Genomic DNA, 16387 nt, shown 5'->3' with positions numbered 1-16387 from the left:
TCGGGATATTATAGGTGAGCAGTGTGTGAAGAATGATGAAGGAAGGGTAATGGTGAACAGTGAGAATATTAAAGATGCATGGAGAGAGCATTATAGCCAGTTGTTGAATGAGGAGTTTATCTGGGACGGGGAAGTTTTGGAGCCAGCAGATCCAGTGTTTGGCCCTTGGCCTTTGATTGATGCTGCTACTGTGAGCGAGGCAATAGGCAGGATGAAGGTGGGGAAGGCAGCAGGTGTATCTGGGTTGACTGCCGAAATGTTGAAGGCCTCCAGAGATATAGAGGTGATGTTAGTCACTGACCTGATAAATATGATTGTCACGAATCAATTCGCGACATTTCCTTTTTGTGAGAAGCCACGAACTATTAGTGGAAAACTCACTGTGTATCGCTCAGTTAACCGTTTCTCTCTCCATTTCGGGGTATACTTTTCAAATACCCGTTCACTTTCAAAAGTGACCGATTTAATGCACGTCACTAAGTGCGCTACTGAGCGATACAATTGTTTCTTTATCGTTCGCCTCTGCTTGCATAAACCATTAGCCACGCCTTCTTCCGGTGGCTCGTGCTTCCTGCCCATACATTATTTGAATTCAGTCTTGTGTTTGCTGTGGCGGAGAAAGGTTCTGTGCTCAGAAGTGGAGAGGTCAGCTAGCACCCCAAGCTCCACTAGACAGTTAATCCAGTCCTCCCACCTTAGTAGTGATACATAGCATTCATCGACTGGTATTTCTTTTGTGTATTTTGTAGTTTTAAGAGCTTAGTTAAGGTGTTTTTCCCTAGGCGTAAGTATTTAGCTTCTGTGTGAGTGAGCGAGTGCGTCTCATTGATTTGATTGAAATGTAATGTTAAATTTATTTTTGTAATTAATAAATTTAACAGTTCTATTTCTTGAGCTTAATGTAGAGTAAATCTTGTTTCATTTCTCCATAATTAAGCTTATTTTCCATACAGCTCCTAGCTTGCATAAACGTTTACTATTCATAACTGGTACTTAGACCAGTCTTGTTGTATTAACTTAAAATCCGTTGTGCCAGGAGTTAATGCATCAGCAAGAACCTGATGTTATTATTATTAGTATTAGTTATTTATTGTCAGGGGTGATGTAACTTTCTCCAGAGGCTAACAGTACAGTAATTCAGCAATTGTGAGTAATTAGTCTCTGCTGAGTACTGTTGAGAAAGTTTATAAATTCTCGTTCTTGAGAATCTTAGTAAGCCAACGTAAAGTAATCGTTGCTTGATGTAGCAAGACAACCATTGTCTCTGCTCTTCAATATTATTGAATATTATCAATTTAAATAATATTTAACCATTTATATCAAAATTACCGTGATATTAAAAAAACCCCGTGACAATTGGCGACCTCGCCAGGATATTAACTCCTAGCTCTAAAGCTATTCACGAGATAGTGCTCACTCATTCATATTTAGGTATTTATAATTAAAGTTTATAGGCACAAGTTTACTGGTGTTTACCGTTAATTTAGCAAGTGAATTTTTGCTTTATTAATCAATAGAGTACCTAACTCTAGTTTATGCTTGGTAACGCCAGACGATTTTATTCGCTCCTGGGAAGTCGGCGTACCCATTGTGTTTATTATTGAGTCTTCCCAGTCATTTACATTTTTGCTTTAATTTTTGCCAGTTAACTAGATAAGACTGGTCACCACTAACTTGCGTCTGTATTCTTTACTTGTGTTTATTAGTATTCGTCGCTAAGCAGTCAGTACTCAATTTCGGTTTGCTTAATAAATTAGCGAAATGGCTACTACTGTATTTTTACAGGAAGCCAAAGAAATGGGTCTTTGGACCCAACCGAAATTAAAGAGTATATACTCTCACGGCATAATCAGGAACAGCAGCGCGAGAATGATGCCCGTGATGAGCGTAAGATTCAGCGCCAATGCGAGCGAGAACAGCGCTAATACGAGCGAGAACAGCGCGAATACGAGCGTGAACAGCGAATACGAGCGTGAACAGCGTGAATACGAGCGTGAACAACGAGACAAAGAACGAGAACATGAACGTGCCGAACGTGAGGCACGAGAAAAACATGAACTTGAAATGATGAAGCTCAAGCGAGATTCCTTGGCTTCAGACACGTCTGGTGCAGTTGGTCAAAGCTCCACGAGCGTTCCCCCTGCACATGTCCTGGCGACCCCACGCATCAAGCTTCCTTCATACAAGGAAAGCGAGCGAATCGAGCCGTACATAGCTCGTTTTGAGGACATGGCAGACTTATATCAACTGGATGAGGCAGCTAAGCGGCTTCAGTTTCTTAGTTTATTTGAGGGCCCTGCCCTCGATATTCTCCACAGAATTCGTGGAGACAATCTCACATATGAGATGATGAAAGCTGCACTCATTAAGGCGTATGGTCTCACAGTAGACGACGCCAAAGTTCAGTTCATGCGAGCTCGTCTCCAAGACAAGGAGACAGCTGTTCAGTTCCTTGATCGTCTCACAGCTTACTTAAATGAGTGGATGGAGAAAGATGAAACTCCTTCCACGCGTGAGGGGATAATTGACCTTATGCTGCGTACACAGCTAGAGAGGTCGTGGCCTGCTGAGCTCATAGCACAGCTTAAGATCTGCCAGGTGAAAGATGCTAGCCAAATGGCAGAGAAGGCTGACGCATTCTTTACTGCATACGGGTATCAAGCTCGTAAGCAAAACACCTGGAGCAGAAAAGATACTGCCAAGTCTGGGAAGCCGTCTCAGACTGAATCCCAGCACCAAGGCCGTTCTCAGAGTAATGGTCAAGGTCCAAGCAAACCACAGAAGGACCAGGGGCAAAATACACAGCAGCCTGCTTGGAAGCGGTACAACAAGCACCCCAACCAGCAGCAGTTCCCCAAGCAGCAGTATCAGCCACGCAACCGACCGTCGGGACAAACTTTTTCACCACCAGCTCAAAAGAGGCAGGAAGCGAATGCAGCCTTCATTCCTCAGCTGCAGCACGGTGGTCACGTCCCTACCAGTGTGGGTACTTCCCCACAGTTCACTAGTCCCACAGTGACAGTGAACCCCCCTCCACAGATGGCCAATGTTCCATCTTCCCAATATAAATCTCAAGGCACAATGTTTGCCACATCAATTCAGCAGCCTCATGAGTGGCTAGCTGCTTCCTCCACAGGCCCCACCACAGGTGACAGTACCTTCCTTGTACAGCCAGGGTTTGTGGGAGGCATTCCTGTGAAGGTCCTGAGAGACAATGGTTCCTCAGGTTGCTCTGTTAAACAGAGTTTAGTTCGGCCTGAGCAGTATACAGGTCGACAGATCCATGCAAAGCTTATTGATGGATCAGTGAGATTGTTCCCTGAGGCATGTATCCAGGTGGCATCTCCATTTTATACTGGTACGACACTTGCAGTTGTCATGCCAGAGCCTCTATTTGACTTTATAGTAGGCAATATTCAAGGAGCCAAGGATAGTTGCTCCGATGATGGCGCCACTCAGACTTCGGCTGCTGCGGTAACACGAGCCATGACTGAGGCTCCAGATTGTGTCACCCCAGTGATCATTGAATCGCCGCAAGATCTGATGTGCAGTCAACTTGTTGTACAAGAACAACATTCTGACCCGACACTTGCTGCCGTGCGGAATAAACAAAAGGGTCGAGTGATTAAGTATTCACGGGAGGTCGAGCCAAGTTCCTTCAGTAAACAAGGACGGCTCTACCGTGAGTCACGAACACCCGAGGCGAGGTTCGACTGCAGTTTGTCGTTCCCGCCAAGTACCGCCTAGCAGTGTTACAATGGGGTCATTGTTCAGCCTCAGGAGGTCACGTGGGCAAAAGGAAGACCCAGGGCCGTATCCGAGCTGACTTTTTCTGGCCAGGGATGGGACGGGACATAGATAGTTTTGTCCGTTCCTGTAGTGTGTGCCAAAGTATCACCACTGATCAGGGACATGCCCTTCCTGTGCCATTTGTAACCACACCTGTAATCTCTGAGTCAGTTGAGAGACAGGGTAGTGGTGAAGTGGGTGCAGACCTGACGTCTCGCCCATTGGCCCCACAGGACACATTATGTCCAGGGCCTTTACATACATATTATGTACCGTAGGTTAAGGGGGAAGTTGAGAGGCGACTTGAGGCTATGGAAGACCCAAGTTTGCATAAGGATTCTCAGCTTCCCGGTACAAATAGAAGTACTGTAGGTTAAGGGGGAAGTTCGAGAGAGAACTCCGCAGTGGCGACTTGAGGCTATGGAAGACCCAAGTTTGCACAAGGATTCTCAGCTTCCCGATACTAATATAAGTATTGTAGGTTAAGGGGGAAGTTCGAGAGAGAACTCCGCAGAGGCGACTTGAGGCTATGGAAGACCCAAGTTTGCACAAGGATTCTCAGCTTTCCGGTACTAATATAAGTATTGTATTGTAGGTTAAGGGGGAAGTGAGAACTCCGCAGAGGCGACTTGAGGCTATGGAAGACCCAAGTTTGCACGAGGATTCTCAGCTTTCCGGTACTAATATAAGTATTGTATTGTAGGTTAAGGGGGAAGTTCGAGAGAGAACTCCGCAGTGGCGACTTGAGGCTATGGAAGACCCAAGTTTGCACAAGGATTCTCAGCTTCCCGGTACTAATAGAAGTACTGTAGGTTAAGGGGAAAGTTCGAGAGAGAACTCCGCAGTGGCGACTTGAGGCTATGGAAGACCCAAGTTTGCACAAGGATTCTCAGCTTCCCGATATTAATATAAGTACTGTAGGTTAAGGCACAGGTTGAGGACCCGTGTGCGGTTCGAGGCTATGGAAGACCCGAGTTTGCACAGGGATTCTCAACTGGCCGACCATAATCGTGTGCTATAATTAATGGCGACCTCGAATGTACGTCGTAGCACTGACTGCTAGGCAGAGAGAGTAATTGTAACTTAATAAGAATTTTGTCTCATTGACACTTTTGATGCTCCACCTCAATTGGTTTTGCAGGTTCAGCAATGGGTGTAGCAGTTTTGCTGTGCGGACCAGCTGATCGTCTGCCGCACGCTGCCGCCTCTTCTCCTCTGCCTCCGTGCCGCCATAATATTTACTATGTCATTTTACACGTAGGTACAGTTACACTACAGCTGTCACACCTACACCGTGTATTACATACACCACGCTACACAACAATTAGTTGTCAGTGTAAATGTAGCGAATTTTCGCTCAGTTTGACCTGAGTACAGGATTTTCACCGTCGTCACGGAGTTTTTCCCTCAAGCTTGCTTCTATTAACTTAAATACGAGGTTTTTCGCTCACTGACGACTGCGACTTTCTCCTGTAGCAGGATAGCATACACACCACAGTGTGAATCTTGTGTGACTGAGTTAGGATTTATATGTATGTATATTGAAATCTTTCTTCTGAAGGAAGAAAGATTTAATTTTCATGGGGCGTAATGTCACGAATCAATTCGCGACATTTCCTTTTTGTGAGAAGCCACGAACTATTAGTGGAAAACTCACTGTGTATCGCTTCAGTTAACCGTTTCTCTCTCCATTTCGGGGTATACTTTTCAAATAATTCGTCACTTTCAAAAGTGACCGATTTAATGCACGTCACTAAGTGCGCTACTGAGCGATACAATTGTTTCTTTATCGTTCGCCTCTGCTTGCATAAACCATTAGCCACGCCTTCTTCCGGTGGCTCGTGCTTCCTGCCCATACATTATTTGAATTCAGTCTTGTGTTTGCTGTGGCGGAGAAAGGTTCTGTGCTCAGAAGTGGAGAGGTCAGCTAGCACCCCAAGCTCCACTAGACAGTTAATCCAGTCCTCCCACCTTAGTAGTGATACATAGCATTCATCGACTGGTATTTCTTTTGTGTATTTTGTAGTTTTAAGAGCTTAGTTAAGGTGTTTTTCCCTAGGCGTAAGTATTTAGCTTCTGTGTGAGTGAGCGAGTGCGTCTCATTGATTTGATTGAAATGTAATGTTAAATTTATTTTTGTAATTAATAAATTTAACAGTTCTATTTCTTGAGCTTAATGTAGAGTAAATCTTGTTTCATTTCTCCATAATTAAGCTTATTTTCCATACAGCTCCTAGCTTGCATAAACGTTACTATTCATAACTGGTACTTAGACCAGTCTTGTTGTATTAACTTAAAATCCGTTGTGCCAGGAGTTAATGCATCAGCAAGAACCTGATGTTATTATTATTAGTATTAGTTATTTATTGTCAGGGGTGATGTAACTTTCTCCAGAGGCTAACAGTACAGTAATTCAGCAATTGTGAGTAATTAGTCTCTGCTGAGTACTGTTGAGAAAGTTTATAAATTCTCGTTCTTGAGAATCTTAGTAAGCCAACGTAAAGTAATCGTTGCTTGATGTAGCAAGACAACCATTGTCTCTGCTCTTCAATATTATTGAATATTATCAATTTAAATAATATTTAACCATTTATATCAAAATTACCGTGATATTAAAAAAACCCCGTGACAATGATTATTTATGAGTGTGTTGTCCCAGATGATTGGTTGAAGAGTGTAATTGTAAATGTGTATAAAGGGAAGGGTGATGCCCTGGAAGAGGAAATTATAGAGGTATAAAGCTTTTAGATCAGATAATGAAGGTAATGGAGAGAGTTTTAGAAGGTATGATTAGAGAAAGGGTGAATATTGATGAGATGCAATTTGGGTTTATTCCAGGTAGGGGGACCACTGATGCCATATTCAATGTTCGACAGCTTCAGGAAAAATATATTGGGAAGAAAAGGGATCTGTATTTTGTTTTTGTTGCTTTGGAAAAGGCCTTTGACAGAGTTCCTAGAGAGGTGGTGAAGTGGGCAATGAGAAAGCTTGGCTTGGAGGAGTGGCTGGTTAGGGTGGTTATAGTTGTGTATGTGGGTGCTCGCATCCAGGTAAGAGTGAATGGAGATTTGAGTGATGAGTTTTCCGTGAATGTTGGTGTGCATCAGGGGTCAGTTTTGAGTCCCATGTTGTTTATCATGGTACTTGAAGCCCTGTCACATGACTTTAGAAACAGACTCCCGTGGGAGATTTTGTATGCTGATGATTTGGTGTTGATTGCAGAGAACGAAAGGGAGGCGGAGGAAAGGTTTAAGAAGTGGAGAGATGGTATGGGGCACAAGGGCTTAAGGGTAAATGCAGATAAAACAAAAGTGATGATATCTAGGGTTGGTGGCGGTACTGTTAAAGACGAGGGAGAGTGGCCATGTGCAGTTTGCCACAAGGGCGTGGGAAGTGATTCCATCTTGTGCGGTGTTTGTGATAAATGGGTGCACAAGAGATGTAGTGGTATCAGAGGTACACTGCGAGATAATGCTGATTTTATGTGTACGGCGTGTCGGGGAGAGCAGGTGGAGATTGTCAGGCGTGAAAGGATTAAACTTGCTGGTGAATCTCTTTGAGTATGTGGAAGAGTTTTGTTATTTGGGAGACATGTTGTGTGCTGGAGGTGGGGCTGGAACTAGCTCTGTGGCTAGGGTGAGAAGTGGTTGGAAGAAGTTCAGGGAGCTCTTGCCTCTTCTGACATTGAAAGGGCTCTCCCTGCATCCTAAGGGGTCTTTGTATGCAGCATGTGTTGGGAGTGTAATACTGTATGGAAGTGAGACCTGGGCAGTAAAGGAGGAGGATATTCTGCCCGGAATCGTGCTAAGTCTGTTCTTCGCTCTACTAAAAATAATTTCATCCATACTAAATGCTCTCAACTCTCCAACTCGAATTCTTCCCGCTCCTTCTGGCATCTTGCCAAAAATCTTTCTAACAACTTTACCTCATCATCCTTCCCTCCTCTTTTCTACTCTGATGGTTCTGTAGCTATTTCTTCTACTGATAAAGCAGATCTCTTCGCACAGACTTTCTCCTCCAATTCCACCTTAGACGATTCCGGTGCTGTTCCTCCATCACTTCTCCCCTCTGACTTCCTCATGGCTGACATTAAAATTTCTTCAGTTGATGTATTTTCTGCCATCACTGGCCTCAGTACTAACAAGGCATATGGGCCTGATGGGGTCCCTCCTGTTGTTCTCAAGAACTGTGCTTCTGTGCTTACACCCTGCCTAGGCAAACTCTTTCGCCTTTGTCTGTCAACCTGTACCTTTCCTTCTTGCTGGAAGTTTGCTCTCATTCAGCCAGTCCCAAAGAAGGGTGACCACTCCCAACCCTCAAACTATCGTCCAATTGCTTTAACGTCCTGTATTTCAAAAGTTTTCGAGTCAATTCTTAATAGAAAAATTTTAAGGCATCTTTCCTATCACAACCTTCTTTCCGATCGTCAATATGGGTTCCGTCAGGGACGCTCCACTGGCGATCTTCTCACCTACATTTTAGACTCCTGGTCATCCTCCTTTCGGGACTTTGGTGAAAGCTTTGCCATTGCACTTGACATCTCAAAGGCTTTCGATCGAGTCTGGCATAAATCTTTAATTTCCAAACTGCCCTCCTACGGTTTCTATCCTTCTATCTGTGCCTTCATCGCTAGCTTCCTTTCTGGTCGTTCTATAGCCACTGTTGTAGACGGCCATCGTTCTTCTCCTAGATCTATCAACAGTGGTGTTCCTCAGGGCTCTGTCCTATCACCAACTCTCTTCCTTTTATTCATCAATGATCTTCTAAGCTGTACATCTAACCCTATCCACTCATACGCTGATGACTCCACCCTTCACCTTTCCATTCGGTTCCCGCAACGCCCATCTCAACAGTTACTTCAAGAAACAAGGGATGAGGCTATGGCACACCTAATGTCTGACTTGGCTCGTATCGCTGACTGGGGTAAAAATAATATGGTTGTCTTTAATGCATCTAAGACTCAGTTCTTACACCTATCAACCCGACAAAATCTTCCACAGGTATACCCATTAATGTTTAATAATATTCAGCTTAATCCTGCATCATCCTTGAACATGCTTGGGGTTTCATTTACTCAGGACTTATCTTGAAAGATCATATTACATCTCTTGTAAAATCTGCTTCCAAGAGATTGGGTGCTAAGCCGACTCCGCTCTTTTTTACCCCTGCACAATTGTTGACTCTATACAGAGGTTTTATCCGCCCCTGTGTGGAGTACAACTCTCATGTGTGGGGAGGCTCCCCACATACAGCTCTTCTCAATAGGGTGGAGTCAAAGGCTTTTCGTCTCATTAACTCTCCTCCTCTTACTGACTCCCTTCAATCTCTGTCTCTTCGCCACACTGTTGCATCTTTATCTCTTTTCTATCGCTACTTTAATGGTCACTGCTTCTCTGAACTGTCTGCTTGGATTCCTCCACCTTTACGACGGGAGCGTAGCACCCGTCTAGCAGCAAACTCTCATCCCTTTTCTGTCCAACTCTACTGCAAGAGTTAATCGTTACTCCCAGTCTTTCATTTATGCAACAGGTCAGCTCTGGAACTGTCTCCCTCTGTCTGTATTTCCTGCTGCCTATGATCTCCAGTCTTTCAAACGCAGTGTGTCCAGGCATCTCAAAATGATCGGATCTTGAATTTGGCTCTCTATTGTATTTTGTTTTTCTCTTGGTGGGAACTGTTACTGCGGGCCATGGCCTTTGGTTCCTTCTTCCTCGCATAAAAAAAAAAAAAAAAAAAAAAGTTCAGACGTACAGAAATGACAATGATTAGGTGGATGTGTAGTGCGTCCCTGCGTGCAAGGTCTGGGGGGGCTGGGTTTACGATGGTAGAGTTGAGAGGTAGGATGGGACTAAAGTGTATTGGCGCTGTGGTGAGGAGAGGTAGATTGAGATGGTTTGGACATGTGGAGAGGATGGGGGATGATAATTTGGTGAGGAAGGTGAGAAGTGTTAATACCGGGGGTGGGGTTGTGAGGGATAGACTGAGAAAGACATGGGATGAGGTCATTAAGTGTGACCTCAGGGTTAAGGGACTGAACAGGGAGGCTGCAATGGACCGTGCAGCATGGAGAGCCGCCATTAGGTGACCAAGGCTGACGCATGCAAGCACGTTGGAGCCTTTAGAAACGAAACAAAACGACAATGTTCCAGCTGGCTGTGTGAGGTGGAGCAGAGTTGCGTGTATGGCTGGGTGGGGCAAGGCTGGTGGACTTCCCACTCACTCGTTTTCGTCACCACAAAACACTGTCATTAATGCATTATTTACTATGTTCTTTGTCTTCATGTTGCATGACAGTAGGGGACAGCATTGCCATATTGCCCAATTTAACTAATGAATTGACAAAAAATGGCCCAGCTTTATGTAACGTTGCCCGCCTTCTCATGTACAAACGTTATGTAACGGCGCCCGCCTTGTAGGGGTTAAAGAACTGAAACATAAAAGAAACTTTATGTATTTTATTTATTGTATGCTTGGCTTTTCATTTGAAGTTTTCTTAAATATTACTCCTTTTTTGTGCAGTGTATAAAATGACACAAGTGCAAAGTATAAGGTGAACACATTTAAATATTTTTTGTCAGTGACTTGAAGAACAGCAAACCATACACACAGAAAGATGAGAACAAATTTTATACCTCCCAGTACTGAGTGTGACACATCTGAACAAATAATGCTGGATGCTTATTTGCTGATGTCCACACATGTTCGAATGCTCTGTAGAATCATTAACTTTAGAATCATATCTTCATATAGTCTTCACTGATATATTTATGAATTGCAGCAATTGAAATACTGCCAAAAAAAAGTTAAGTTTGAATTATAAAATAAGAGATAGATGTTATTGATGATCTCAAGTCATTCTTGACAAAAGTCTGAACATCTTATAGCTCCTTAAATATTATACAATGAGGCAACTCCCCCCATTGCCCATAGTTTGTGCCCCATAGTTTGGAAAACACTGCCATATGGGGTAGCCACAAACAAATTGCCTCCTTGTCAACCTATCCTCTGCCTTCAGGCTGCTGTCTCCGACTCCTACCTCTTACCCTGTCCACCCCATCTGCCAGTCTCGTTCTCAGTATCCCCATCTCCCCTCTGACTTGCTCGCATGCTCTTTCCTGGCTAGTCTCTCCATTCTGTCCACATAGTCATACTGTCTGAGGTACTTCTAATGCTTTCCGGCACATCCACATCAATGTAGCAGTGCTCCTTCACTTCCTTGTATCTGTGGATCTGTTTAACTTCACATGCTTCTTAAAGAAATATATATATATATATATATATCATTTAAACTCCTCTCCTGTGTCCTGACAAGAGTTCATGCTTCACTTGCATGAATTAAGCTGGAGATCACAGTACTATCATGCAGCAACTCTTGTACTTCCATGCTTATTTCCAATTTTCCATATCTCCCATCACCATGGTTGCCAGAAAGAATGGGAAGGTCTTGGATTGGAAGATTGTTTCACTAAGATTTTTTTTTTTTTTTTTTTTTTTTTTTTTTTTTTAAGTGGACTGGATTGAATGTAATAGGCTTGGAAATTACCAAAGTACAGTATAGTATATTCAAAGTGGAATGATTGGGAAGGAGTGGATAAAAAGAACATCAGTGGCCAAAAAAGCAATTTTTCACTGTTACAGGTGTGTCATGGAGGCACCCAGTTTGACTGGCTCTGCCAGAGAGAACACTGCTTCCTCTGCCTTGCTATTTTGTACTGAGCAGTTTCACTCAAAAAGTGGTATAACTCATGACGTCTAGAGAGAATAGTTTCCATAGGTCTTGTAGACAGGCACTGAAATGGCCTCCCTGGGTGGTCATTTTGAAGAACCAAAGAGACATGGATGTTGCCAAAGGGAGGTCAGCATACCTTGTGAGGTATTATAACTGGAGACAAGAAGCAGTACACTCTCTTATCTCTGAATCAGGGGTTATTTCTTGCACCATTTCAAAAGCTTCACTGGTGTCAAAAGTGGATCAAAACATTCCTTCAGTGTCTCCAAATCTTTCTTCTATCTATGTATTGCTAGACGCCATAATCCCGTAAGGGGTGGCCATTTGACTTTGAGTTATTTGTTTTACGGGGAGGGGCACTAACCCTCCACCAACCCACTTGCTGACACGTAGGGAGCACGTATGATTTGGTTATATGGTCACCACCCAGTGTTGTAAATGGTTTCTTGGCTTACAGGAAACCATTTGGCTTGTCACTCAATGTAAAGCCACCTGTAAAGGAAAGAATAGCAATAAGAAATGACAGGAAAGATGGGAGAAATAGGAAGAGAGGAGGACAGGCACAGAAAAAGAATGATAAAGGCTAAGGAAGAAGTAGGCAGCACTACATCAAGTGAGTGGATGATGGTTGCCACCACCTACCACCAGATCATTCTTGCCACATGTAAAAAAGAAAAAAATTCTTTCTTTACTGTTCTGGCTCATTTGGCTTGGTTGCTTAATGTCAGATGAAAGATTTTTCTTTTGATCCCACTCAAAAGCTGTAGGTTGGTGCCAGGAAGGGAATCCAGTGGCAGAGTTTTAAGTTTTATTGAAAAATTTATTGGTCAGTTTCAGGCATATGGCTTGTGAGAAAAGTGATGCATTGTTGTCTTTATGACATGTACTGTAGAGTAGATTGTTGGTGCTAGACAGGGATGTCTTCACGCACTGATATGGATATAACAGGGTGACTGTGGTGTCTATTTATTTTATGTTAATGTGCCTCGGCTTCCTCCCTACCCTCTAAAAGATGATAGGGAAATATAGGGGATGGCTAGCATCAGACTGCAGTCCACAGGGTTCATATTCAGATGAGCCTTGGCTCAAAGGAACTACAAATATTGGACAGATCACTACCCACATTCTCTACTGTATCTTGAAGTACAGTACTGGCAAAATAGATATCAGAAATAAATGAGTCCATTCTAGTGCACTTGTAATCTTCTGGCAGAGGCAAAATTCATTATAGACAAAAGACTGATCTTTGTCAAACTAGTAAAAAGTAAACCTAAAACACTGTCAAACTTGAGAAGAGATTGACAGCATAACTAGAATATGGAAAAAAAAAAAAGTTTCAGTGTTTGTTTTCTTTTGCTATACTGTTGCGTATGTGTATATTAATAAGAATATAATACTTTCTCTTCTACAGGTCGGACCAAGATTTTTGTCTTCTCTTCAAGTGTCAAGTTTATACGAGATGGCACTGACCTCACTCTAGAAGACAACTTATCTGGTAGCACAGATCTTACTTCAGCTTTGAGAACTGTTCGACATGAAGTTAATGACTGCTCAGAAAAGTATGTCAGAGTTTTCATTGTGACAGATGGTCATCATAACAGAGGTGAGCCACTTCCAGACTTTGAAATTGCTGTTATGAGTATACCTGCTGGTAAAACCATTGATGTATTTCTGTTGGGTATTGGATATCATTTTCCTGTCAATTACAGTATTGATATAAGATCTCGGTTGCACAATGGGAGTGCCAATGTGCCTTCCCTGTTCTGGGCCAAGGAGAACGATGAAATAGAAGAACAGATTATGTGCATAGCATCAGAGTTGAATGCTAGCCTTGTTACACTTAGCCTGAGCCATGGGGGCTTTATTCTGCCTGGATCTGAGAAAACTGAGCAGATTAACCTGGGGGAGTGGCTTTTTTTCCCAGAGGAGCCTGAAAAGTTGCCTGAAATTTGTCTGAAGGTAGATGATGAACAGCCTCAGCCCTTGTCAGTGAAGACCAGACTGATTACCATGTCACTTTTGCTGAAGCAGGTGTTTCGTCAGTGGAATTCAGTGATGATTCAGAAACATCGGAAAAAGTTACAAGTTTCCATGGAAACTTTTGATCTGATGGATTCCCTCTTTAAATTCCTATTTGAAAAGGAGAAATCAGAAATTGGTGAAGAAAATTCTGTGAAAACAAGACTTTCCAGAAAGCATTTGAAAACCTGTGAAACAGAATATGCCACTCTTGTGAAAGAGAGTAAGACACTCATTGGCATTGAGGGGAAATATCTGAGTGAGATTGAGCTCGCAGAAGGTATTCTAAGGACCACTGTCACGACCAGGAAATATGATTTAAAGAATCTCAAGTTCAAAGGTCATGGAATAAGTGAATTCACTGAGGATGTAGAAAAATTTAAGAAGGTGTATTGCAGAAACAAAGAAAAGATCCTTCAGCTTCCACCCCCTACACCAGATGAGTGCTGTAGAATAACAATGTCATCAACCCTGCAGGATCTTCAGGACCCAGACTTCCTGAGTATTTTGGAGGAGAATAAATTTGAATTTTTGAAGAATTTTACAATGACAGGGATCCCAGTCTATGCCCCTGTGCGTGATGCCTCACAAATAAACCCTTGGACAATGAAAATAAAGCATATTCTTGTCACACCTTTCACTGTTCTAAGCCAGAGAGCCATTGAAGCATATGTTGATATGGGCGGAGACAGTTTTGGAACAGAGGACATGGATGTAATGCTGCAGGAAAATGAAGAAAGTACTCGGTTCAATGTTGTCATTCCTGTTGCACCTGCTGGTGCTGCGGAAGTACTGAAACCTCTGGTACGCACAAACCTTTATTCCCTTCTTGCAACATTTTGTGTGCTGAAAAATCCACACATCATAGACCACAATGCCCATATAGCTGCACTGGGTTGTGCATGGGTAAAGAGTATCAGTGATCATCCTCTTAAAAATCGTCCAGAGTTTGTCAAGGATAGGCTGGAAAATCTTGTTGCTACTGCCAGATTGTACATGGACAGAGATTCCATTGTTCGTTATGTGAAGGTGCTCGTCAGTGACCCAAAACAAGCCTTGATGACAGAAAGTACAGAGAAATATGATGATCACACACTGAAATGTGAAGCAGTGATAAAGCCAATGTTCTTTGTATATCTGGAAATTAAAAAATTTACTGAAGAACAAGCTGAATATCTGCTAAAATTGATATTAGCAGAATTCATTGGACGCTGCCTTTCCAGTTTGGAGATGTACCGGAATAATTCTGATTCATTGCCATTCACAGACTTCTTTGCTGCCAAGTTGAATGATTCAGAAATGAAGAAAGAATGGTTGGAGACGTATACTAAGGTGAGCAACAGTTTGACAGTGTGTGAATAATTGAATAACCCCATAAACAGACTTTATAGAGCCTATTGAGAAAATATTTACCAGTTGCATTGTATGTAAATTTTGGTTCTGTACACAAGCATATATAATTTACAATTTTAAAGCCACATTTCATAGCTGTATTCATAGTGATCGATTGTGAAGTGATTTATGAAAGAAGCAGAGTAAGGGAATTTGTGGACTGCAGAGTTGAAGAAAGTTTTCTTAGATGGTATGGCATGTGGAAAGAGTGGGTGTGAATAATGGTGAAAAGCACATATCTGAGCAAATTTGAAGGTGGGAGGAGGTGGGGTATGCCTAGAATTTCATTAAATATGGTGAGGGGTGTGAGAGAAGTATAGAAGCTAATGAGGCTAGGAAATTGACAAGCAATCAAGCTGACAGGATAAATTTTGTGCTGAGGAGTGTATGATCAGACTTTGGCACCCCTTATAGCTTCAGCCATTAGATTGACTATGTTAAGATTGAGTGTGAAGGTACAGCCATAAGAAAAATAATTGTTACCCCCAGAATGTTTGATGCAAAACGAACATTGGCTGGAGTATGTGGGCTGGTCCTTGCTGTTCACCCCTCCCCTATCTAGTGTTGCCATATCACAATCCCATTACAAGAGTTGGAATAATGAGCAAGAATGAGCCATATGGTTGGGAATTATGTAGTACAGTAGAACCTCTCTAGTTCGGACTATACGAGGGGAAGGGTTGTCCGAATTAGCAGATTGTCCGGACCATCAGGGTAATCTCATTCATCAGTTTTCCTGCAGGAACACCAGCCTCTAGATTATCCAGTATTTTCACTCTACCTGCAATACTTAGTGTTACATGCTTCCTTTTAACACCTTTATTCATTGCAGAAGCTACACTTGCATTAGGGGGCATGGTAAGGAGGATTAACTTTTGAAATACGGCGTAAAAATATAAATGGTCAGTGAACTAGTTGATGGAACGAATGCTAGCGTGTGTTTAAACAGGCGCCCATGTTACGACCTAGCGTGATCCGAGACTAAACAAGTGACGATTGCTTTCCGCACCGATACTGAGAATGACTTTAGAATTATTTTCAACATATTTTTGGAGTTTATTATTTTTTAATTTTGTCCGAATTAACAGAAATCCGGATTAACAGGGTCCAGACCAAAGAGGTTCTACTGTACATGTTTGTGTTACCCTGAGCGCTCCGCCGGGGTTTAATAATGAAACTTGCAGTGGTTATTATTTTCCTACTATTTGGCACTTATTTATTATCTACTGAATACAACAAATAAATCATTTTGAAGGGTATTAAATCTATAGGCATCGACTTTTTTTTTTTTTTTTTTTTTTTTTTTTTTTAGCAGGGGTGCACGAGTTCATTTGTTTGCTTTAGATGGGTGGTTAAATGGTTCAGAGTTAATATGGTTGGGGTGTGGTATATCCATGTTATTTATTATGGAGACGTCACAGAGTGCACAGGGGGCTATACTCACTCTGTATTTATTAT

General features: G+C 42.5%; 1 protein-coding gene across 2 annotated transcripts in view; it reads left to right on the top strand.

The window, feature by feature from the left end:
• LOC145400931 (uncharacterized) overlaps positions 1 to 16387 on the top strand; it is a 59263-nt gene that overhangs the window by 23638 nt on the left and 19238 nt on the right. For both annotated transcript variants that reach the window (XM_080273296.1, XM_080273295.1), the window contains exon 3: positions 12930 to 14869. In XM_080273296.1, the coding sequence (XP_080129422.1) occupies positions 12930 to 14869 (1940 nt within the window). The remainder of the gene's footprint in view (positions 1 to 12929; positions 14870 to 16387) is intronic.

This window comes from Coenobita brevimanus, chromosome 54 (genome assembly GCF_032717465.1).
Source record: "Coenobita brevimanus isolate Jiangsu-jjx chromosome 54, ASM3271746v2, whole genome shotgun sequence".
Taxonomy (NCBI): domain Eukaryota; kingdom Metazoa; phylum Arthropoda; class Malacostraca; order Decapoda; family Coenobitidae; genus Coenobita; species Coenobita brevimanus.
Note: the sequence above shows the minus strand (reverse complement) of the source record. Positions and strands in the feature narration are given on the sequence as shown.